The sequence below is a fragment of the Oreochromis aureus genome, linkage group 18 (genome assembly GCF_013358895.1).
Source record: "Oreochromis aureus strain Israel breed Guangdong linkage group 18, ZZ_aureus, whole genome shotgun sequence".
NCBI lineage: Eukaryota > Metazoa > Chordata > Actinopteri > Cichliformes > Cichlidae > Oreochromis > Oreochromis aureus.
The window spans coordinates 34,821,090-34,842,776 of NC_052959.1; the positions used below are offsets into that span (position 1 = coordinate 34,821,090).

The 21,687-nt window shown below is 41.6% G+C and overlaps 1 protein-coding gene and 1 gene segment (V, D, J or C); one reads left to right on the forward strand and one right to left on the reverse strand.

Moving 5' to 3' along the window:
- LOC120434305 (zinc finger protein 570-like) overlaps positions 1-21,687 on the reverse strand; it is a 488,395-nt gene that overhangs the window by 16,834 nt on the left and 449,874 nt on the right. The gene's annotated exons all lie outside the window — the stretch shown is intronic.
- LOC120434315 lies at positions 15,270-15,954 on the forward strand. The segment is given in 2 exon segments: positions 15,270-15,468; positions 15,559-15,954. Coding segments are annotated over 2 exon segments (435 nt in total).

The following is a 21,687-nucleotide window of genomic DNA, read 5'->3' on the forward strand; positions in this document are numbered from 1 at the left end:
GCTGATATATAGTGACACAGTTACATGAGTGATTAATCCTTTTGTTTTTTTGTCTTTAACTTTATCAATAAAGCTGCAGCTTTCACTACAGGACATGTGGTACTTTAACCTTTGTACTGTTTTCATCAGTTCATTTTGCAGTTAACATGTTGGATGATCTGTCTGCTGTCACTGGGTGGTGCTGAGGTCTGAATCTGAGGGCAGCTCCTGTAATCACAAAGAGAACAGAACCATCAAACTCAGATATAAATTTTATCCTCAAAATTGAAATAAAGCTGATTCTTCTGTCCTCACACACTCAGGATCTGAAGTTCTTCTCTTACATTTTTCAGTATTACAGTACACTACAGTACTTTAATCCATAGTTCCTGATTAATGAGGAGTTACTGAAGTACAAGCTTTTAAAAAAATGTTACTGTCTTTACAGATGTGGCAAGAGACTGAAAACATGCTGCTGTTTGCATATATTTGATATTCAGTTCTGCACAGGAGCTGAAGCAGGGTGCAGCCTGTTGCTTTTACAGTATAATACTTGTAATAAAAGTACAGTAACAGTAATTAGTGACTGATTAGCCCGGAACGTTTCTCTTAATTTCTTTAGTAAGTTCATTCACCTGCACAGATTAGCTAAACGAACCCTGACAGCCGAGTGCTCATTTTAGCTAGCTAGGTCTCAGGACATAGCTAAGGACAGTAGTTACGGATTAGCTTACAAACACGATTAACTTACCGAAAAATGCAGCGGGGCCTCGGGTCCTTCTGTCGGGTAGTCCAGTTTACTGAAGAACACCTCGGGCTGTCAGGTTAAAACACTCGGTCGTGAGCCAGTAGCGTAAACGCTGGCCCTCCTCTCAGAGCCTACGCTCTATCTGCTATTCCCGAACACAGATACGCAAGTTTCTCCGTGACTGCAGCTGCCAGTCAAAGCTGCTATGATGACGTTTCACCCCAATTTAACATCGCCGCTGTAGGAATTAGAATCAAACTTATGGGAAAGGAGACCCCTTGGACATCAATCAGCATGATGAGAACTATTGATAACAAAAGAAAGATTCTTTGGAAAAAAATTATCTAAGGAGAATAAATTTATTTTATTCTGACCCCAGTCCCATCCGCTAACATGGAGGAGGCGGGGTTTATGACCTATACTGCAGCCAGACACCAGGGGGCGATAGAGACATTTTGGCTTCATTTTTGGGGAGCTGTGGCGTCGTCCATGTTTTCTACAGTCAATGGCCGTTTATCAATGCCCAAGTACGCGAGTACGTACTCGCGTTCTCGGTGAGTACGTACCCGCCGAGAACGCGAGCACGGACTTGTGATTTGTACAGTCGGAACACCAGCGTGCGTGATGATGTCACAGGTCCGGAGTTTTACTGCCGCCCCTCCTAATTTAACTGTGAGTAACATGATATGAAGCTTAACTTTAATCACAGCCAAACCGGTTTACTCAGGAACAAATAAAACACTGAAATAAACCAAACATTAACATTTAGAAGTGATCTAAGTGACTTATATATCATTTTTAACCTCAGTAGTGAAACCTCTATTAATAAAAATAGTGTACATGTACATACGTGTACATACCTTAATAAAAACAAGCAGGTGAGATGTTAGAACGCTTTTATTTCTATTCTAGTGGACACTCAATACTATAGACAGCTGCTGGAGTTTCTTTAACCTGAGTAGTGAGAGGACCGCGAGCGGGGGGCGATGTGCGGGGAGTCCGCTGTTGAGTTTTGGACGAAATGCATTCTGGGATATATAGCTGTCCCAAGTCTACACCGATGCATGCTCGATAAAATGGGCGGATCGAGAACACATCCGGGACTTTTTCGCGTTCTCGGCGTGATGCGTACTTCGAGTACCCTCCATGGAGAAGGAGGCTAGAGGGCAAGATCAAAGTAGCACGAAGGGAGGTTAGCCAACTAACGGAGTTGCAGAAAGGCGCGACAAAGAAGGTGCATAAGAAATACAGCAAGCTGTCCATACCTGAGGCCTTGGAAACTGCCAAGCAAAGACTCACAGCCTTGGCCAGCCGCTTGAGGAGGTACACCAGAGAGAATAAAGGCAGGAGAATAAACCAGCTGTTCTCCACAGTGTACTCTCAGTGGCAAGGGAACAATAATAACAGAACAGCACCACCAAGGCTGGAGACGGAGCAATACTGGAGAAAGACACAACCCATAACGGCAATGCTCAGTGGCTAGTGGATCTGAGGGCAGATCATAGCGACCTCCCTGAACAGGGTCCAGTAACCATCACAGTGGCAGATATCCAAGAAAGGGTCTCCAGTGGCAGACATCCAAGAAAGGGTCTCCAGTATGAAGAATTGGACAGCACCAGGCCCTGACATGGTTCACGCCTACTGGCTGAAGAAGCTGACTGCACTCCACGAGCGTCTGGCAGCACAAATGAACCAGCTGCTAGTTAACGAGAGACACCGGAATGGCTAACCGAAGGTCGGACGGTCCTGATCCCCAAGGACCCCAAGAAGGACCGGTCCCATCCAACTACCGACCAATAACCTGCCTCAGTACTACATGGAAGCTCCTGTCAGGCATCATATCGGCTAAGATGAACAGGCACATGGGTCAATACATGAGCGGGCACAGAAAGGGATTGGCAAGAATACCAGAGGCGCAAAACACCAGCTACTGGTAGACAGAACAGTCAGCCGAGACTGCAAGACCAGACTGACCAACCTGTGCACAGCCTGGATTGATTACAAGAAGGCCTATGACTCAATGCCCCACAGCTGGATACTGGAATGCATCAAGTGCGGGATCTACCAAGGAGATGCTCTGTCCCCACTGCTGTTCTGCATAGGCCTGAACCCCCTCAGTGAGATCATTAACAAGACTGGCTACGGATACCGACTACGGAACGGAGCGGTTGTCAGCCACCTCCTGTACATGGATGACATCAAGCTGTATGCCAAGAGTGAACGAGACATCGATTCACTGATACACACTACCAGGCTATACAGCAATGACATTGGAATGACATTCGGACTGGAGAAGTGTAGTCGGATGGTAACAAAGAGAGGGAAGGTAGTCAGAACTGAGGGGATTGAACTACCAGAAGGCAACATTGCAGACATAGAGGACAGTTACAAGTACCTGGGGATCCCGCAAGCGAATGGGAACCATGAAGAGACCGCTAGGAAAGCTGCAACCACCAAGTACCTGCAGAGGGTCAGGAAAGTCCTGAGGAGTCAGCTGAACGGTAAGAACAAGATCCGGGCCATCAACACCTACGCCCTGCCCGTGATCAGGTACCCTGCTGGGGTAATAGGCTGGCCAAAGGAGGAGATAGAAGCCACTGACATAAAGACAAGACCATGCATGGAGGGTTTCACCCCAAGTCCAGCACCCTGAGGCTGTACGCTAAGCGGAAGGAAGGGGGCCGGGGACTGGTGAGTGTCAGCACCACAGTCCAGGATGAGACAAGAAACATCCACGAATACATCACGAAGATGGCCCCAACTGACAGCGTGCTCAGTGAATACCTCAGGCAGCAGAAACCCAAGAAAGAGGAGGAAGGCGAGGAACCATCATGGAAGGACAGGCCCCTGCACGGTATGTACCACCGGCAGATAGAGGAGGTGGCTGATATCCAGAAATCCTACCAGTGGCTGGACAAAGCTGGACTGAAAGACAGCACAGAGGCACTAATCATGGCAGCACAAGAACAAGCTCTGAGCACAAGATCCATAGAGGCTGGGGTCTATCACACCAGGCAAGACCCCAGGTGCAGGCTGTGTAAAGATGCCCCAGAGACAATCCAGCACATAACAGCAGGGTGCAAGATGCTAGCAGGCAAGGCATACATGGAACGCCATAACCAAGTGGCCGGCATAGTGTACAGGAACATCTGTGCCGAGTATAACCTGGAAGTCCCGAGGTCAAAATGGGAGATGCCCCCAAGGGTGATGGAGAATGACCGAGCTAAGATCCTGTGGGTCTTCCAGATGCAGACGGACAAAATGGTGGTGGCTAACCAACCGGACATAGTGGTGGTAGACAAACAGAAGAAGACGGCCGTAGTGATCGATGTAGCGGTTCCGAATGACAGCAATATCAGGAAGAAGGAACACGAGAAGCTGGAGAAATACCAAGGGCTCAGAGAAGAGCTTGAGAGAATGTGGAGGGTGAAGGTAACGGTGGTCCCCGTGGTAATCGGAGCACTAGGTGCGGTGACTCCCAAGCTAGGCGAGTGGCTCCAGCAGATCCCGGGAACAACATCGGAGATCTCTGTCCAGAAGAGCGCAGTCCTGGGAACAGCTAAGATACTGCGCAGGACCCTCAAGCTCCCAGGCCTCTGGTAGAGGACCCGAGCTTGAAGGATAAACCGCCCGCAGGGGCGTGCTGGGTGTTTTTTTATATATGAGCTTGAACTCTGGGTCAAAGATGCAAGTTGCAGTTATTTATATTTCCTATCACCTTAAATCTTCACTCAAAGACAAGTATCTCTGACAGTGTATATACAGATGTATTATATATAAGAGACAAACATTGTTCTTTTAATATGTTGGCATTACTAAATTTGGCTCAATGCTTACATATATGTGTAAAAAGAAAATGTACGAGCTGTGATAACTGTTTCTGATAGAATGAAGATCAGACTGATATATGAAATATTCCTTTATTGGGTGAGAAAATCAGACCATGTCATAACTGCTTTAAGTCATACAGAATAGATATCAGAGCCTTAAACAGGCTGACTTCTGCTAAATGGGTCAAACTGGGCAGAAAGTCTACAAACACATAACATCCTTATAGAATATGATGTAACACTATAGATCAACTTACCTCAGAATATATAAAGCATATAAACAATTACAGCAACAAACACAGCAGTGCTACTAATCCAAAATACTCAAAGCTTCATAGAACTGAAACAAACATTTATTTTTAGCTCCTTCTGCTGCTGATACATACTTTAGGTTTCTGAATATTAAACTTGTTGCTGCCTTTCATAGTGTGTAACTTGAAGGCCCTGAGTACTTTCTCCCACACTGAAAACACTGGGATGATAACATTATTTGAACATTACCTAATAAGACTGATTCAGGACAGACAATTAGTTATGTTAAACTTTCCTAGCACTCCTTCACAAACAGGGAACAGTCTGTCTATTCTCTCCATCTGTCAGCTGCTGCTGGCTCTTCCTCCTCCTCTTCCTCACACACTGCTGAGTTTGTCCTGGTGGATCATCAGGGTGCAAAGCCTCACAGATGATGTGCAGCAGTGGGTCCCTCAGTCTGTCCTCACTCTGGACACTTGCAGTTGTCACACATGGAAATCAAATGTGTGATAAGCTGCAGGTTCAAACACAAGTGTAACTTATAAATACATGTTCATACTTTTATTCCACAATCAGAGAGAAAGAAACAGAGAGAGAGTGCAGGACAGACAGGTGACAGTCTCAGGTGTACACACTGCTACAAAACAGCACAAGAGAAGGAGGATTTAGTGTTTGTGTTATTACGAGTGCTAAACAAGAAGAGTTCCCAGATGGTCCAGTGGACACATGTGTGACTCCTGTGATTAAAGCATCTTTCTTTCAGCTTAACGAGTGAACCGTCAGCTCGTTCAAACACACGTTAAAGTCCGTTTGGCTCGACACCACCGAACAGAGGCAGCAATATAACATAGCTAACATTAACAGTGCAGTGAATCCTGCTTGTGCCGTCATATTCAGGACTGCAAACCGAGCAGCATCACTGACTTTCAGCTTGTTGTGTTTGTGGATATATGACTGACTTTAATTATCCATAAAATCATCACATTCTCTGTAAGATTAAGGTCAACTATATATGTATTTAGAAGTAGAGGCTTTAAAACCAAGTTACCGCTTAAAGTACAAACATCACTAATGTCACATAACTTTCCCGACATGTGGCCAACAGTAATGTTTTAATGTTCTTAAACATTCGCACATAAATAAGTGACATAATATTCAGTACTTACTTTTGACAGTTCACTCTTCGTCCGCTCCCTTCTGCCGTATTTTGCGGCAAAATTATCCACACCCACCGCCGCGCTATGGATTGTGGGATATATGGAGCCCCTGGCGTGCACGGACCACGCTTGATATTTGGGGAAATCGACGGCGCATTTGGAGTATGCATTTGAAGTGCACTTTGAATTGGGACAGCCGTCGTCGCGTGGCGGTGACGTAATCGCACTTGAAATGCGTACTTCAAGCGTGCAGACCCTGAATTGGGACACAGCCACTGTCACACGCGCCTTTGGTGTCACACGGTTGTTGTTCCGGCAGAGGGCATTTACCTTTAACTGTTCCGCTGTCGAAGATTTCTCTCTGTTTCAAATCAGTTTCCAGCTGAAAACAATGTTTTTTCTACACCCATGAAAAACAAGAAAATCACATATATTATCGTTTGAATTTTAAGTTTTCTGTTTTGAAATGAGCTCAATGGTTTTCTTACATTGAACTTCACCATGATTCCTATCTTGAATCCACTGCCTCCTTAAACTGATCGGCACCGCAGACTCAGATGACATTTTTAAACTCATTTTTATAAAAGCAGTTGCTGTTTGGATTTGGTGAGTTCAGAATAAATAAAAGAAATGTGTTTTCACACAGTTTAAATACAAAGAAACTCACAAAGTAATGCCTGAATAAAATATTTGTTAATTATTATTACTGTTTATCGGACCACTAATAAATTTTTATTATATTCAGATGTTAAATATTTGGCCTATTGTCTATTAAATCAGATGTTCTGGTGCTCCATACTTTCATTTAGATGAGATGATTTAACTTATTACTGTTAACTTTGTTCTTTTCAATTTTAGTTTTGATTTAAATTCATTGTTCGCCTTTTTTGTCTCTAATCATAACCAAGAGAAATTCTGTTTTGTTAAAAATTCTGTTCATGTCAAACCCTTAATATACTTAAAGAGCTCAGTGATGGGGAACATTTGGGTCCATGTGTTTGCACACAGTGAAAAGTGCTCCCTCCTCCCTCCTCACAGTGATGTGCATTTATCTATGTATCTCGCAAAAGATGTAAAATGGATTGTGTAAGATACAGCAGTCATCATTTCACTGAAAACTTTGGAAGACTTGACATGACTGGAAAGAGTGAAGCAGTTCACATATGTTTTTGTCTTTGGGTTGATAACAAAGACGACAGAGAAACGAAGCAGGAAACATCAGAGACAGAGCTGCTGTAGAAGCACAAAACTATTTGATTGGCTGAGATGAACTGAAACTATGATGTCAAAATGTAATTGGCCCCGCCCACTGAACCTTGGTCATTGTGCTGCAGTGGAAGAACATTGTTCATGTGCTGTCTGTCTGGCTTTAATAACTCCAAAGACATGTTGCTGCACCTCTTTTTGCTTCTATCTCACATTATAGGTGAGTTTAAGAACAGGGATTAAAGTTTAGTTGAAGCTGCTGCATTAAGCAGATATACAGACTGCATTTCACTACTTTTCTTCTTTCTTTTTCCAGGACTCACAGCTGGAGACTCAATCACTCCTCAACAAACTGAAGTCACTAAAACAGAAGGAAAATCTGTCACACTCACATGTAACTATGAGACAGATGCAGGTGATGCTTGGCTTCACTGGTACAGACATGATTCTGACCTTCAGGCTCCTCAGTTTATACTCTGGAAAAGAGGAAAGGGGGGCACATCTGAGTATATTCCTGATAAACGTTATAAAACCCAAACATCTTCTATATCAACTACTCTGAGCATAACAGCCCTAACCCTGGCAGACACAGCTCTCTACTACTGTGCTCTAGAAACACAGTGATACAAAGTGTAGAAGAGGCTGTACAAAAACCTGAACACAGATATCTGACTACTCTTCAAAGAGGAGGGAAGTGGTATTCAAAGCACAGCTTCATATCAGATGGATTCTGCTAATTCCTGTTTTATCAGAGTCACTGTGGTTACAGCTGCTAATGAAACACTGTGGGAGGATTCACATGAGCAGCAAATCCACATCAACCACAAACCAACTGTAGGAACGTTCAGACACAATAAAAACTGTCAAACATCGAAAGCTGCTCATTTACACTATTTTATATTTAGTGGATGAGGACATGCAAAAATGCAGCAGAAGCAAAATAAACAGAGTAACAGAGGTTTATCTCTTTAAGCTAAAATCTCTCACATGAAGCTAAAAGTCTTCAGCTCAGTTTTTATTCCTTTGCAGAATTTTTTTTGTATAAAATTCAAACAGTAAGAACTTTTTGTTCTCACATTTAATTAAAATTCCCATTTTCAAGCTAATATTTCTTTGAGAATCTCCTCATTGATTTTCTTATGTCAATCTTTTATCTTTTCATTTTTCACAGATTCATCCAAAAAATGTGAATATTTGTCTGTGTTGTGACATTAAGTAAATAAGAAAATAACTCATGAGACAGTTATGAATAAGAAGTTATAGAGGAAAGTCAAAGGAGTTTGCAAAGAAAAGCGTCTGGACTTCTTTGAGTTGCTTGAAGACGTTTCACCTCTCATCCGAGAAGCTTCTTCAGTTCTAAGGTCAAATGGCCGAGAGTCCCAGATTTAAACCCAGTGGGAGTATCCCCCCAAGGAGGGACAAAGGACCCTCGTCTGTTTGAGTACAGAAACACTGGGGAGGATTCTGCAGAGGAAGAGGGTTCAGAAATAGTATCCCCCCAAGGAGGTCCTTTGTCCCTCCTTGGGGGGATACTCCCACTGGGTTTAAATCTGGGACTCTCGGCCATTTGACCCTAGAACTGAAGAAGCTTCTCGGATGAGAGGTGAAACGTCTTCAAGCAACTCAAAGAAGTCCAGACGCTTTTCTTTGCAAACTCCTTTGACTACGATGACCTGGATGACTGAGAACCTTCACAGACGTTATAGAGGAAACAACAATGTGGTGTGATGTTGCTTCTAGTAAATACTCAAATACAAAACTTCACAATCAATCACTGCATGAAGTAAAATTGACATTTAATTACACTTAAATAGTGTCAAATGGATTAAATATTCAAAATCTTTGAAAATAATTACGCTGTTAATAATATCTTAGTAAAAATACTTAATGACTGTGGTGTTTCAAACCCACGTTTACTAAACAAGTTTCCATGTTGGTCTGTCAGGCTGTAAATTCTTGTGGTGTACCACAGGGTTCAATCCTCGCTCCTCTGAGAGTTTGATTTACATGTTGTCAACTTCTTCTGTTGTTTGGGTGGCAACAAAATAAATTCACTAATTTTTAAAACTCCTCACATCAGATGATGATGCTTTCTTTCATATTTAGTGAAAACATGACTGTCCTACTCTCAGTTTTCAGTACCATGGACAGCGCATGACCTGTGCTCAACACAGAAAATAGATAGATAGATTTGATTCCTTACGCGGCGTATCAAAGACATTACATGCACATGATGTGTGGTCAAATGTCTGTTCATGTTGGAGGTATTTCCCTTCTTTTTTCTGATCAGTGTTAGTAATTGTTAGTAATTATTACACATATTTGTCTGTTGTTTAAATGGTTTAATTAGCTTCAGTTCACAGCACTGGCCCTCCATGTGAAATCAGCCATCTCTGCCTCACACGAAGCCAAACTGAGCTATCGAGGGAGAAGAGCCTTGGTGAGAGAGGTAAAGAAGAACCCAAAGATCACTGTGGCTGAGCTCCAGAGATGCATTCGGGAGACGTGAGTAAGTTGTAGAAAGTCAACCATCACTGCAGCCCTCCACCAGTTGGGGCTGTATGGCAGAGTGGCCCGATGGAAGCCTCTCCTCAGTGCAAGACACATGAAAGCCCACATGGAGTTTACTAAAAAAAACCTGAAGGACTCCAAGATGGTGAGAAATAAGATTCTCTTGTCTGACGAGACCAAGATAGAACTTTTTGGCCTCAATTTTAAGCGGTATGTGTGGAGAAAAACCGGCACTGCTCATCACCTGTCCAATACAACAGTGAAGCATGGTGGTAGCAGCATCATGTTTGTATGATGTATCTCACTTAGATAACAAGACTGTTGTTGTGACTTTCTCCTCCCTCCTTCAAGGCCACCTGCGTTGACTGAAGATTGTTGACTTTTGCTTAACCAAGTGAAGGGACACTTTCTCATGGAGCACACAGACACACACAGACATACACATGTACACTGACACAGACCTACACTCACCCCTCCAAATGCCTTCGAAGCTTATGTCTTCTATGCTGTGAGATGTGATGATTCATGTGCTGAGGTGTTTTTTTCTGTTCCCAAACTGATTCTCAGTCTGAGGGGAGTTCTTTTTTCTCCTTGTCTTTCCTCATGTTGTGCATTTCCCATTGTTTGGTCGTGCGGTCGACCGGCCAGTGCTACCTAGCCTGATCTGTCTCCCCAATATGCTGTTTGTGTATTGTGTGTATGGTCGGCAAGATATCTATCTTAATTGCCCCTTGGGGATAAATAAAGTCTCTCTGACTCTGATGTTGTGGGGGTGTTTTTCAGCTGCTGGGACAGGACGACTGGTTGTAATCAAGGGAAAGATGAATGTGGCCAAGTACAGGGAGATACTGGACGAAAACCTTCTCCTGAGTGTTCAGGACCTCAGACTGGGCTGAAGGCTTGCCTTCCAACAAGACAATGACCCTAGGCACACAGCTAAAATAACGAAGGAGTCCAAGTCAGGTCCTATTTCAATAGTAATATAAAAACTACAGAAGAACATAGTGAAGGCCCCGTTATAAAAGAAGCTTATAAAGGTCAGATTAAAAATAAATTGATTGCTAAACTTTATTGGAACTTACAATCATTTAAGGATCAATCAACCAATTATATTAAAATTAAATGGGAGACGGAGGCTAAAATCAACATATCAGAGGACAGCTGGTTAAATATATGTAGAACACAGATGGAAACTACTAGTTCGGGTTATTGGAGGGAATTCACGTGGAAAAAATTTTATTAGGTTTTTTATAACACTCAAAATAAAATACAAACAAAAAGGTCAACTGTCAGATGGATACTGCTGGAGAAACTGTGGGGAAAACATGGCAGATCATTTTCATATATTTTGGAAATGCCCAATAATCCAACCATACTGGAGTGAAGTGGTCGAATCAATTTACTTGGTGACTGGTCTCAAATTAAATTTGGATTTCTGTACTGTGTATTTGGGCGATATCCCGTCAGCAGCCTCCTTAAGGGACAAATATTTGATAAACATCCTGTTGGGAGTGGGCAAAAAGCGCTTACCAGGAGGTGGCTGGAGAAAAAGAGCCCCAACAAAGAAAGATAGGAATAATGGAGGAAATATATAGAATGGAAAAACTTACATTTTTTTTAATCTCAAAATGGACCAATTTCATAAAAATTGGAGGAAGTGGGAGAGATTTGTTGAAGGTGGTAATGTGGGATGATGGGTGGTGGGTTATATAACCAGAGCTTAACTAAGTATTTTCACGCAACTACTGGAAGAAGGAAGGCCTGCTAAGGACGTGGTCACTGTTTTTTAGAAGGCAGCTCATAAAAGAGACTGGAAATACCCTTCCGAATATCATCAGGGATGGACTGTAAAGTGCTGCGTGGACGTTAGCAAAAACCTGATGACATGGGACCTGTAAAGAGGTGGAGGGGAACTCCCCCAGACCGGGCAGATCTGAGGGTTTCACTGTGCCATTATGTTATTGTCAGTGCGTATTGTGTTTGTTTGTTTGTTTGTTTGTTTGTTTGTTTTTCTCTTTTTTTTGCTGTTTTTGTTTTTTTCATTAAAAATAAATAAATAAATAAAATAACGAAGCAGTGGCTTCACAACAACTCCGTAACAGTTCTTGAATGGTTCAGCCAGAGCCCTGACTTAAACCAAATTGAGCATCTCTGGAGAGACCTAAAAATGGCTGTCCATCAGCGTTTACCCTCGAACCTGTCAGAACTGGAGAGGATCTGCAAGCAGGAATGGCAGAGGATCACCAAATCCAGGTGTGAAAAACTTGTTGCATCTTTCCCAAAAAGACTCATGGTTTTAGATCAAAAAGGTGCTTCTACTAAATACTGAGCAAAGGGTCTGAATACTTAGGACCATGTGATATTTCACTTTTTCTTTTTTAATAAATCTGCAAAAATGTCAAATATTCTGTGGGTTTTTTTGTCAATATGGGGTGCTGTGTGTACATTAATGAGGGAAAATGAACCTAAATGATTTTAGCAAATGGCAGCAATATAGCAAAGAGTGACAATTTTAAGGGGGTCTGAACACTTTCCATACCCACTGTACCTAGAGTCCGTGAAAGTCCTTAAAGTAAAACATCCAAAAGTCCAGGGGAGTGTGTGTGTGTGTGTGTGTGTAAGGGGACAGCAAGTTCAAAGTGGCCTGGGATTTTTGTTGCAGCTGTCGTGCTTTCTTTCTTTTATTTATTCATTTCCGGAAAAGGAGATGTGCAAGTCTAAGCCTCTGCAGATCCAAAGCATTACCAGCATATCATCTATGTTATAATCTGCTCCCTCCTCTACTAAACCGTCACTTGATCTATTTCAATACTACATGTCTGCCCTACAGCTGCAAAAACGTCTGCACCTTAGCTCCTCATGTTATTTTAGCACACTTACATGCCACACAGTTTTGATCAAAACAAGTCTTTACCTCTGCCCCTACTTGGTGTGTGTGTGTGTGTGTGTGTGTGTGTGTGTGTGTGTGTGTGTGTGTGTGTGTGTGTGTGTGTGTGTGTGTGTGTGTGTGTTGCTTAGTTCCACATTTTCTGTCTGCATCTGTTTCCTGTATTTAATGTACTGCCTCTGGAGCACAAGACTTCCTGTTCTGCACAACTCCAGTCTGGCTAAGCAATTGGTTTGTGAGTCAAAGCTGGCCTTTTATAAAAATACATAAACAAAATAATCAGAAAATAAACACTAAGAATATATATTTTACCTTAACAGGTGCTAGCAACCGGAAAAGCATGGAAGTAAGGGCGGACTTGAACGAAGGCTAGAAGGCTGTCCAATTTCACAGCCGCTCTCTTCCATTCTTTGCGGCCATCGAAGAATCCTACCTATGTAGGTAGGATTCTTCGGAGCATCCTTCCCCTGAATTTGGACACAGCAACTCTTCTTCAAACAACTGAATGGTGCATTACCGCCACGTACTGGTCTGGAGTGTGACTGGAACATTGTTCAAAAAAACAAAACAAAAAAAGAAAACAACTCAAATCCTCCCAAGCAATTTACACTCTTTTAAAAAAAAGGAATAAGACCTGATGACTTTTACTTCTAGATTCCTTTTGCAGTAAATCAATAAGATCTACTTTCATTTTCATATTACTGAGGTTTTCAGTCAGTCTTCTCTCCACCTGATACTTCTGACTGTGTAATATAACATGTCCTTTCGTTTTCTCTTCTCCACAGTAGTCACATTTTACTGTATTATGAATCCCTATCATGAATAGTGTAGTGTTCAAACCAGTATGTCCAAATCTTATTCTCGATATGACCACCTCCTCTCTCCTACTCTTTCCTGTGGAATCTAAGGAGCTTGGACAGAAAAGCATCTGGACTTCTTTAAGTTGCTTGAAGACGTTTCACCTCTCATCCGAGAAGCTTCTTCAGTTCTAGAGTCAAATGGTGGAGAGTCCCAGATTTAATCAGCTTCTCGGATGAGAGGTGAAACGTCTTCAAGCAACTTAAAGAAGTCCAGACGCTTTTCTTTCCAAGCTCCTTAGATTACGTTGACCTGGATGACTGAGAACCTTCACAGACATATCTTCCTGTGGAATGCACCCTTTTGCAGCAGCTCATTGGCTGAGAGCAGTGCATGCGTGCTTCAGAAAAGTTAACCCTTTAACTGCTGAATATATGGTTTATTCAACCAAGTATAACTGTTAAAATGAACAATTCTTAGTTTTTTTTTCTATCAGGGCACATTTTATCAAAACCACGTTTAAATTTGAGTTACATTTAGGTATGAACACAAAGCCAACAGCACAAAGCAAAGATGAAAACCAGCACAAAGAGACTTCAAAGTGATCACCACAGTGATTCTACTGTAGAAAACAGAGGCTGCAGCCTGACTGCTCATCAGTTCACCTGTTAAAGTTCAGGGTCTGGCTGCTGGGCTGGGGTCAGCATTCACTTACAGTTGCTTTAGCATCGCACTGGATTCTTGGCTAGCTTAGTTAGCATGCTGTCTGTGCAGGGGCTTGAAAGGAGCTGAGATTGTGTTAGTGGCATAATGCAGCTGTTTCTGTCCTGGATGTGGTTTCCACTATGCCATTGTGTTCTTTTCCTTTTGTGCAATAAAAATAAAAGTAATGTGCATATCCACACTGCAGACTGCACCACCATTTCCTCCTCTAGCACACAAACTGAAATCAGCTGATTGTAGTGTAATGCAACAACAGATAAGTGGGATCGACTAACAATTTCAAGGAACTGGACTACTGGGAATCAGTTTTGGAGAGATCAGATTCTCGATTCCCATCCCAGGTTAACACCACCAAAATATAGAAACAAACTTTAGTCAGTCAAACACTTCAGTGCGTTACTGAATGACCGGATTTGGTGTGTGGTAGTAACAAGTAAATGAAATGCCTGGGATAGAGTTACCAGAGCCCTGTCCTGGAGGCCCTGTGAGGGTGCCCGAGGGCGAGCATCTGGTGGCCAGGTCTTAGTTCATGGGGCCTTGCTGGGCACAGCCCGAAAAAAAGGGACATGGGCATATCCTCCTGAGGCCCACCACCAGCAGGAAGCACCGTAGGGGTCGGGTGCAATGTGTGCCGGGTGGCGGCCAGGAGCGAAGGCCCTAGCAGACTGATACCTGGCTAGCAATTGGGACATGGAGTGTCACCTTTCTGGTGGAGAGGTAGCCTGAGTTAGTGCATGAGGCTGAGAAGTACCAGCTAGATATAGTCGGGCTCAACTAAATGCATAGATTGGGCTCTGGAAACATTCTCCTGGAGAGAGGCTGGACTCTGTCTCAGTCTGGAGTTGGTCTTGGTCTCAAATTCAACACATCTTCAGTGATTTTCTATGACTGCTGCTCTCCTTTCCTTTCAATCGGGTCGTATTCCAGAAAGCAGCTTCAACAGACTTAAGTGTGCCTGAAGATTCTTTTATTCTTTGTCTTCTGTTTTTTAAGATAAACGTCATGATCTGCACTGACACACATTCATATTCTTCAGGTAACTGGATTATAATGGAGGCTCTGCTCTTTGAGCTCCATGAATGATTTCTTTCTTTTTCGACACTTTTGTAAGTTAAACCTGCTTCCTGGAACATAAACAAAGCAGAGCAGCAGAAAGACGTGCTGAGTGTAAAGCTGTCAGCAGGGGGAATAACACAGGGCTGTGAATGAGTCCTGTCACTGTGATCAGGCTCCTCCTTCTAATCCACCAACTTAGTGTTGATGAAGACTAAACAGAGAGATCACAGCTTCTTTATACTTGCTGTAGCTCACAGTTACTCTACACTGCAGATATGACGCCTCTGTTCATCTCAGTGCTGCTGGCTGCTATGTGCCTCGGTATGAACACAACTCTGTTTCTTTGATATCAATCCAACATTGACATGATTCTTTAACAGCACACTGATACTGTTTGTTGGTGTTTTACAGAATGCAGAGCGCAAAAAGACAACGTGCTGCAAGCAAAAGGAGAAGAGACTGCTGCTGCAGGAGGCACAGTAACACTTTACTGTCAGTATGAGAGCAGTGGAACTAGTAATTATCTCTTCTGGTACAAACAGGATGGAAACAACAGCCCCAAATTCATCCTGAGTCGTGTCAGCAGGGATGATGGAAAGACAGCAGATGAGTTCAAGGAGAGATTTTCATCCACACTGGATTCCAGCATCAGATCAGTTCCTCTGAAGATCCAGAAGCTTCAGCTGTCTGACTCTGCTGTGTACTACTGTGCTCTGCAGCCCACAGTGACAGGAAACACCAAAACTCTGTACAAAAACCTTTGGAGCAAAGACAACAGAATACTCCACAACATCCACTAGAGGGAGCCACACACTGTTAAACCTCTGATTCTTGTGTCATTGGACTGATGACAAAGACAACAGAGAAATGAAGCAGTAAAGATCAGAGACAGAGACAGAGCTGCTGTGGAAGCACAAAACTATTTGACTGGCTGAGCTATTAAACTGGCCCCGCCCACTGAACCTGAGCTCATCCAATGACATTATTTGTTGGTCATTGTGCTGCAGTGGAAGAACATTGTTCATGTGCTGTCTGTCTGGCTTTAATAACTCCAAAGACATGTTGCTGCACCTCTTTTTGCTTCTATCTCCCATTATAGGTGAGTTTAAGAACAGGGATTAAAGTTTAGTTGAAGCTGCTGCATTAAGCAGATATACAGACTGCATTTCACTACTTTTCTTCTTTCTTTTTCCAGGACTCACAGCTGGAGACTCAATCACTCCTCAACAAACTGAAGTCACTGAAACAGAAGGAGAATCTGTCACACTCACATGTGACTATGAGACAAGTTACAGTGGTATCTACCTTCACTGGTACAGACATGATTCTGACCTTCAGGCTCCTCAATTTATTCTCAGGAAAGGAGCCAAAGGATACTCGGGTGAATATATTCCTGATAAACGTTATAAAACCCAAACATCACCTACATCAACTACTCTGACCATAACAGCCCTAACCCTGGCAGACACAGCTCTCTACTACTGTGCTCTAGAAACACAGTGATACAAAGTGTAGAAGAGGCTGTACAAAAACCTGAACACAGATATCTGACTACTCTTCAAAGAGGAGGGAAGTGGTATTCAAAGCACAGCTTCATATCAGATGGATTCTGCTAATTCCTGTTTTATCAGAGTCACTGTGGTTACAGCTGCTAATGAAACACTGTGGGAGGATTCGCATGAGCAGCAAATCCACATCAACCACAAACCAACTGTAGGAACGTTCAGACACAATAAAAACTGTCAAACATCAAAAGCTGCTCATTTACACTATTTTATATTTAGTGGATGAGGACATGCAAAAATGCAGCAGAAGCAAAATAAACAGAGTAACAGAGGTTTATCTCTTTAAGTTAAAATCTCATATGAAGCTAAAAGTCTTCAGCTCAGTTTTTATTGATATGAAGAATTTATGTTGTATAAAATAAAAACAGTAAGAACTCTTTGTTCTCATATTTAAATAAAATTAAAACTTTCAAGCTAATATCTCGTTGAGAATCACCTCATTGATTTTATTATGTCAATCTGTTATCTTTTCATTTTCCATAGATTCAACCAAGAAAATGTGAATATTTGTCTGTTTTGTCACAGACTCGAATAAATAAGAGTCCAAATATACAACATAAAACTGCTTATTTGCTAGTTTTCTGTTCTGTGTAGAAAACAGTAGTTCATGTGTTGAGTTAGGATCATTTTATGCTTGAAGGATTCATTACTCGGTGTTTAGAGTCTTAACAATCAAAAACATTCCTCTGAAAATGATCAGGTACAAGGACTGGACTGAAAATGAGTGAACAAGCAGCCAAAGAAAACTGGAGAATGATTTCTACCCAGTAATGCACATCCCTCAATAACTTCATCATTACTGAGTCTAAAGAAACGCCTGTGATATCTAATAGAGCTGATACTGAACTCTGTATTTATTTTTTCACTCCTACACATTTATAACTTGCCAAGTACGAGAAATTTAGGAAGAGCTACCAACAGCTGATGCTTTACATCCAAAGTTTGAATTTGTGCAGGAAACATTGGAAAAGGGTTTTTCTAATCAGGCTTTGATACGATAAACATGTGTTAGGTTGTTGAAACCAATCAGCTACAAATGAATCTTTAAAATCCAGTATTGATGCTGGCTGGTTTACACGTGTACTTCTGCTGTTTAATACATGAGTGAGATTATTCTACATTCTGCTAAATATTTCAAATATTCAAAGCTCTCTTTATTTACAGGCTCCACAGAAACCAGGGCCAAGCCTATCCAGAAGAAGCAGCCTTTGGAGGAGGAGCTACACCAGTGAATATGAAAGGCTTCATTTAGGATCTGAAGAGCTGCTGTGTTCTCTCTATTGTTCATTCAGTCCAAGAGAAAATCATGTTCCTGCTTTTCATTTGGATGATGATGGTCTCCTTTCAGACTGGTGAGTCATCAAAAGATGGAGTGAGATGTAAAAGGAGATGATAGACATGAAAATATTTGGATGTTGTTTGAATTGATTCACTTTTTATAAACTAAGTTTAAAGATACAGAAACATCCTGGTGAAATATGTCTTTGTTGTTTTCAGGATCCTCTGAGGATTTACTGACACCATCTAAAGATGTAGTGATGAGTTTGGAAGGAGACACTGTGACTCTCTCCTGCAACTATTCAGGCTCTGTCCTGAACCTCTACTGGTACCATCAGAAGTCCGGTTCACGTCCACAGCTTCTCATGGCAGAACATTCAGCGCAAACAGAAAAGCTGAAGTTTATACATGAGAAAGAACAAAAGGAGTTTCACCTGGAGATCTCCTCTGCTGCAGTGACAGACTCTGCTGTGTACTACTGTGCTGTGAGGCCCACAGTGACAGGAAACACCAAAACTCTGTACAAAAACCTTTGGAGCAAAGACAACAGAATACTCCACAACATCCACTAGAGGGAGACACACACTCTTACACTTCTCTGGTTTGTTAGAATGCAGACTGGTCCCTTTTACAATCATGAGACAGTTATGAATTAACAGTTTTAGAGAAAACAATAATGTGCCATTGAAGTGCAGCTACTGAGGCCATATGGTGATGTGTTGAAACTACCATTTACAACTCAAACAGAAAAAAATCACAACCAGTAAAGCATAAAGGTGACATTTAACCCTACTTACCTATGTAAGTAGGGTTAAATGTCCCCCCTTGTCCCTCCTTGGGGGGATACTCCCACTGGGTTTAAATCTGGGACTCTCGGCCATTTGACCTTAGAACTGAAGAAGCTTCTCGAATGAGAGGTGAAACGTCTTCAAGCAACTCAAAGAAGTCCAGACGCTTTTCTTTGCAAACTCCTTTGACTAGTTGAAAGGTTGATTGTTCAATCTCTGGATCCTCCAATCTGACAAATATCCTTGGGCAAGATACTAACCCCAAGTTGCTCTCTGATGACCCCATCGGAGTATGCATGTGTGCAAAAAAATTTGATAGAAGGCACTTAGGAGAAGAATAGAAAAAAGTGTTTTGAGCACTCAGTTAGAGGAGAAAACTGCTATATAAGAACCAGTCCATTTACCATGTTTTGAAGAAAAAAAACAGCTTCCCACTTGTGTGGCCTCTGGGATGTTAGTTCACTTCAAAGTTTGTCTATGTGTCAAACATCAGTTTCATAAACTTTGTGTACAGATTCTGATGTAAGGATATATTCCTCAGTGTGACTTCTGTTTCTTTTGTTTTGGCTTTGCATCTTCTAGGAAAGAACACATCTTGTACACAACATTTTTAGTAGTGTTGTTTTCTGTGTAATTTGCCAAGTTTTGGACATGGCACCTTGCCTGGGATTACTGTAACGACCCTAATATCACTGAAAAACACAGAGTTGCTTTTTTTAGGAATTTAGGAATCATTTGACCTAAAACTGACGAGCGCACCCGTGCTCCGTATGAGGCAAGGGAAGTATAATACAATACGAAGCACACAAGACAGAAGACTTTCAAAATAAAACTGGATTTAATATATACACTGAGAATCAGATCAAGACATGCAAACTTGACACATAAACTGAAGATTAACAAACAGAAAGACAACATATAAAAAACAGAATGTGACTACAAAAGACTGACCTACTAAAGCAGGGTGAGAACTGAAGGCACAGAAAACAGGAAGCGAGAGAAGACACGATTAACTTGACAGAACTACACGGGGAAACCAGACAACCATAGAGACACGACAGAAAAGCATGACAGAAGATGATAACTGAATATTACAAAACCAAGAAGATGAGACAGAATATAAACAGACTACCAACAGAATATAATAAATGCCAAAGAAACTATTAACCATGCTCATATACAGAAGAACGAAACTAAAACACAAGAGATGCTCAAAAACATGAGGAATCACAAAAGCCCTGGACCCAGAGACCATGACAACATCTGTCCATCAGTTTTCCTCTGATGGGTGCTGGAGCCTATTACATCTGTCATGTGGTAAAAGGTGGGGTAGACACCAAGGCTAACATATGGTTAAAAAACCATAAATGTCCACATTCACGGCCAATTCAAAATCTCCAAGTAACCCAATACATGTGTCAGTGGACTGTGGGAGGAAGCTGGAGTAGACATTTTTATCATTAAAACTTTATTTACAACGAGGGGTTAAATTTGATAAACTGTACATTTAAAGCTTGTGTTTAATGTCCTATTCATGTTTATGTTTTTATTCAGACAGTAAATCTGTACATAATGGGGTTACTGACATGTCTCTGACAATAAATTACACAATAATGTTTGTGGGTGATTTTAACATCCATGTAGATGCTAAAAATGACAGCCTCAACATCGCATTTAATCTGTTATTAGACTCAATTGGCTTCTCTCAAAATGTAAAAGAACCCACCCACCACTTTAATCACACTCTAGATCTTGTTTTAACATATGGCATAGAAACTGAACATTTAACAGTGTTTCCTGAAAACCCTCTGCTGTCTGATCATTTCCTGATAACATTTACATTTACAATAATTGATTACACAGCAGTGGAGAGTAGACTTTATCAAAGTAGATGTCTTTCTGAAAGCGCTGTAACTGAGTTTAAGAATATAATCCACCCACTGTTATCATCTTCAATGCCCTGTACCAACATAGAGCAGAGCAGCTATGTGAACGCTACTCCAACAGAGGTCGATCATCTTGTTAATAATTTTACCTTCTCACTACGTACGACTCTGGATACTGTAGCTCCTGTGAAAACTAAGGTCTCAAATCCGAAGTCCCTGACTCCGTGGTATAATTCTCAAACACGTAGCCTAAAGCAGATAACTCGTAAGCTGGAGAGGAAATGGCGTGTCACAAATTTAGAGGATCATCATTTAGCCTGGAGAAATAGTTTGCTGCTTTATAAGAAAGCCCTCCATAAAGCCAGAACATCTTACTATTCGTCACTGATTGAAGAAAATAAGAACAACCCCAGGTTTCTCTTCAGCACTGTAGCCAGGCTGACAAACAGTCAGAGCTCTACTGAGCCAACAATCCCTTTAACGTTAACTAGTAATGACTTCATGAACTTCTTCACAAATAAAATTTTTATCATTAGAGAAAAATTACCAATAATCATCCCACAGATGTAATATTATCTACAGCTACTTTTAGTACCATTGATGTTAAGTTAGACTCTTTTTCTCCAATTGATCTTTCTGAGTTAACTTCAATAATTACTTCCTCCAAACCATCAACGTGTTTTTTAGACCCCATTCCTACAAAACTGCTCAAAGAAGTCCTGCCATTAATTAATTCTTCAATCTTAAATATGATCAACCTATCTCTAATAATCAGCTATGTACCACAGGCCTTCAAGGTGGCTGTAGTTAAACCTTTACTTAAAAAGCATCTCTAGACCCAGCTGTCTTAGCTAATTATAGGCCAATCTCCAAACTTCCTTTCATATCAAAAATCCTTGAAAGAGTAGTTGTCAAACAGCTAACAGATCATCTGCAGAGGAATGGCTTATTTGAAGAGTTTCAGTCAGGTTTCAGAGCTCATCACAGCACAGAAACAGCTTTAGTGAAGGTTACAAATGATCT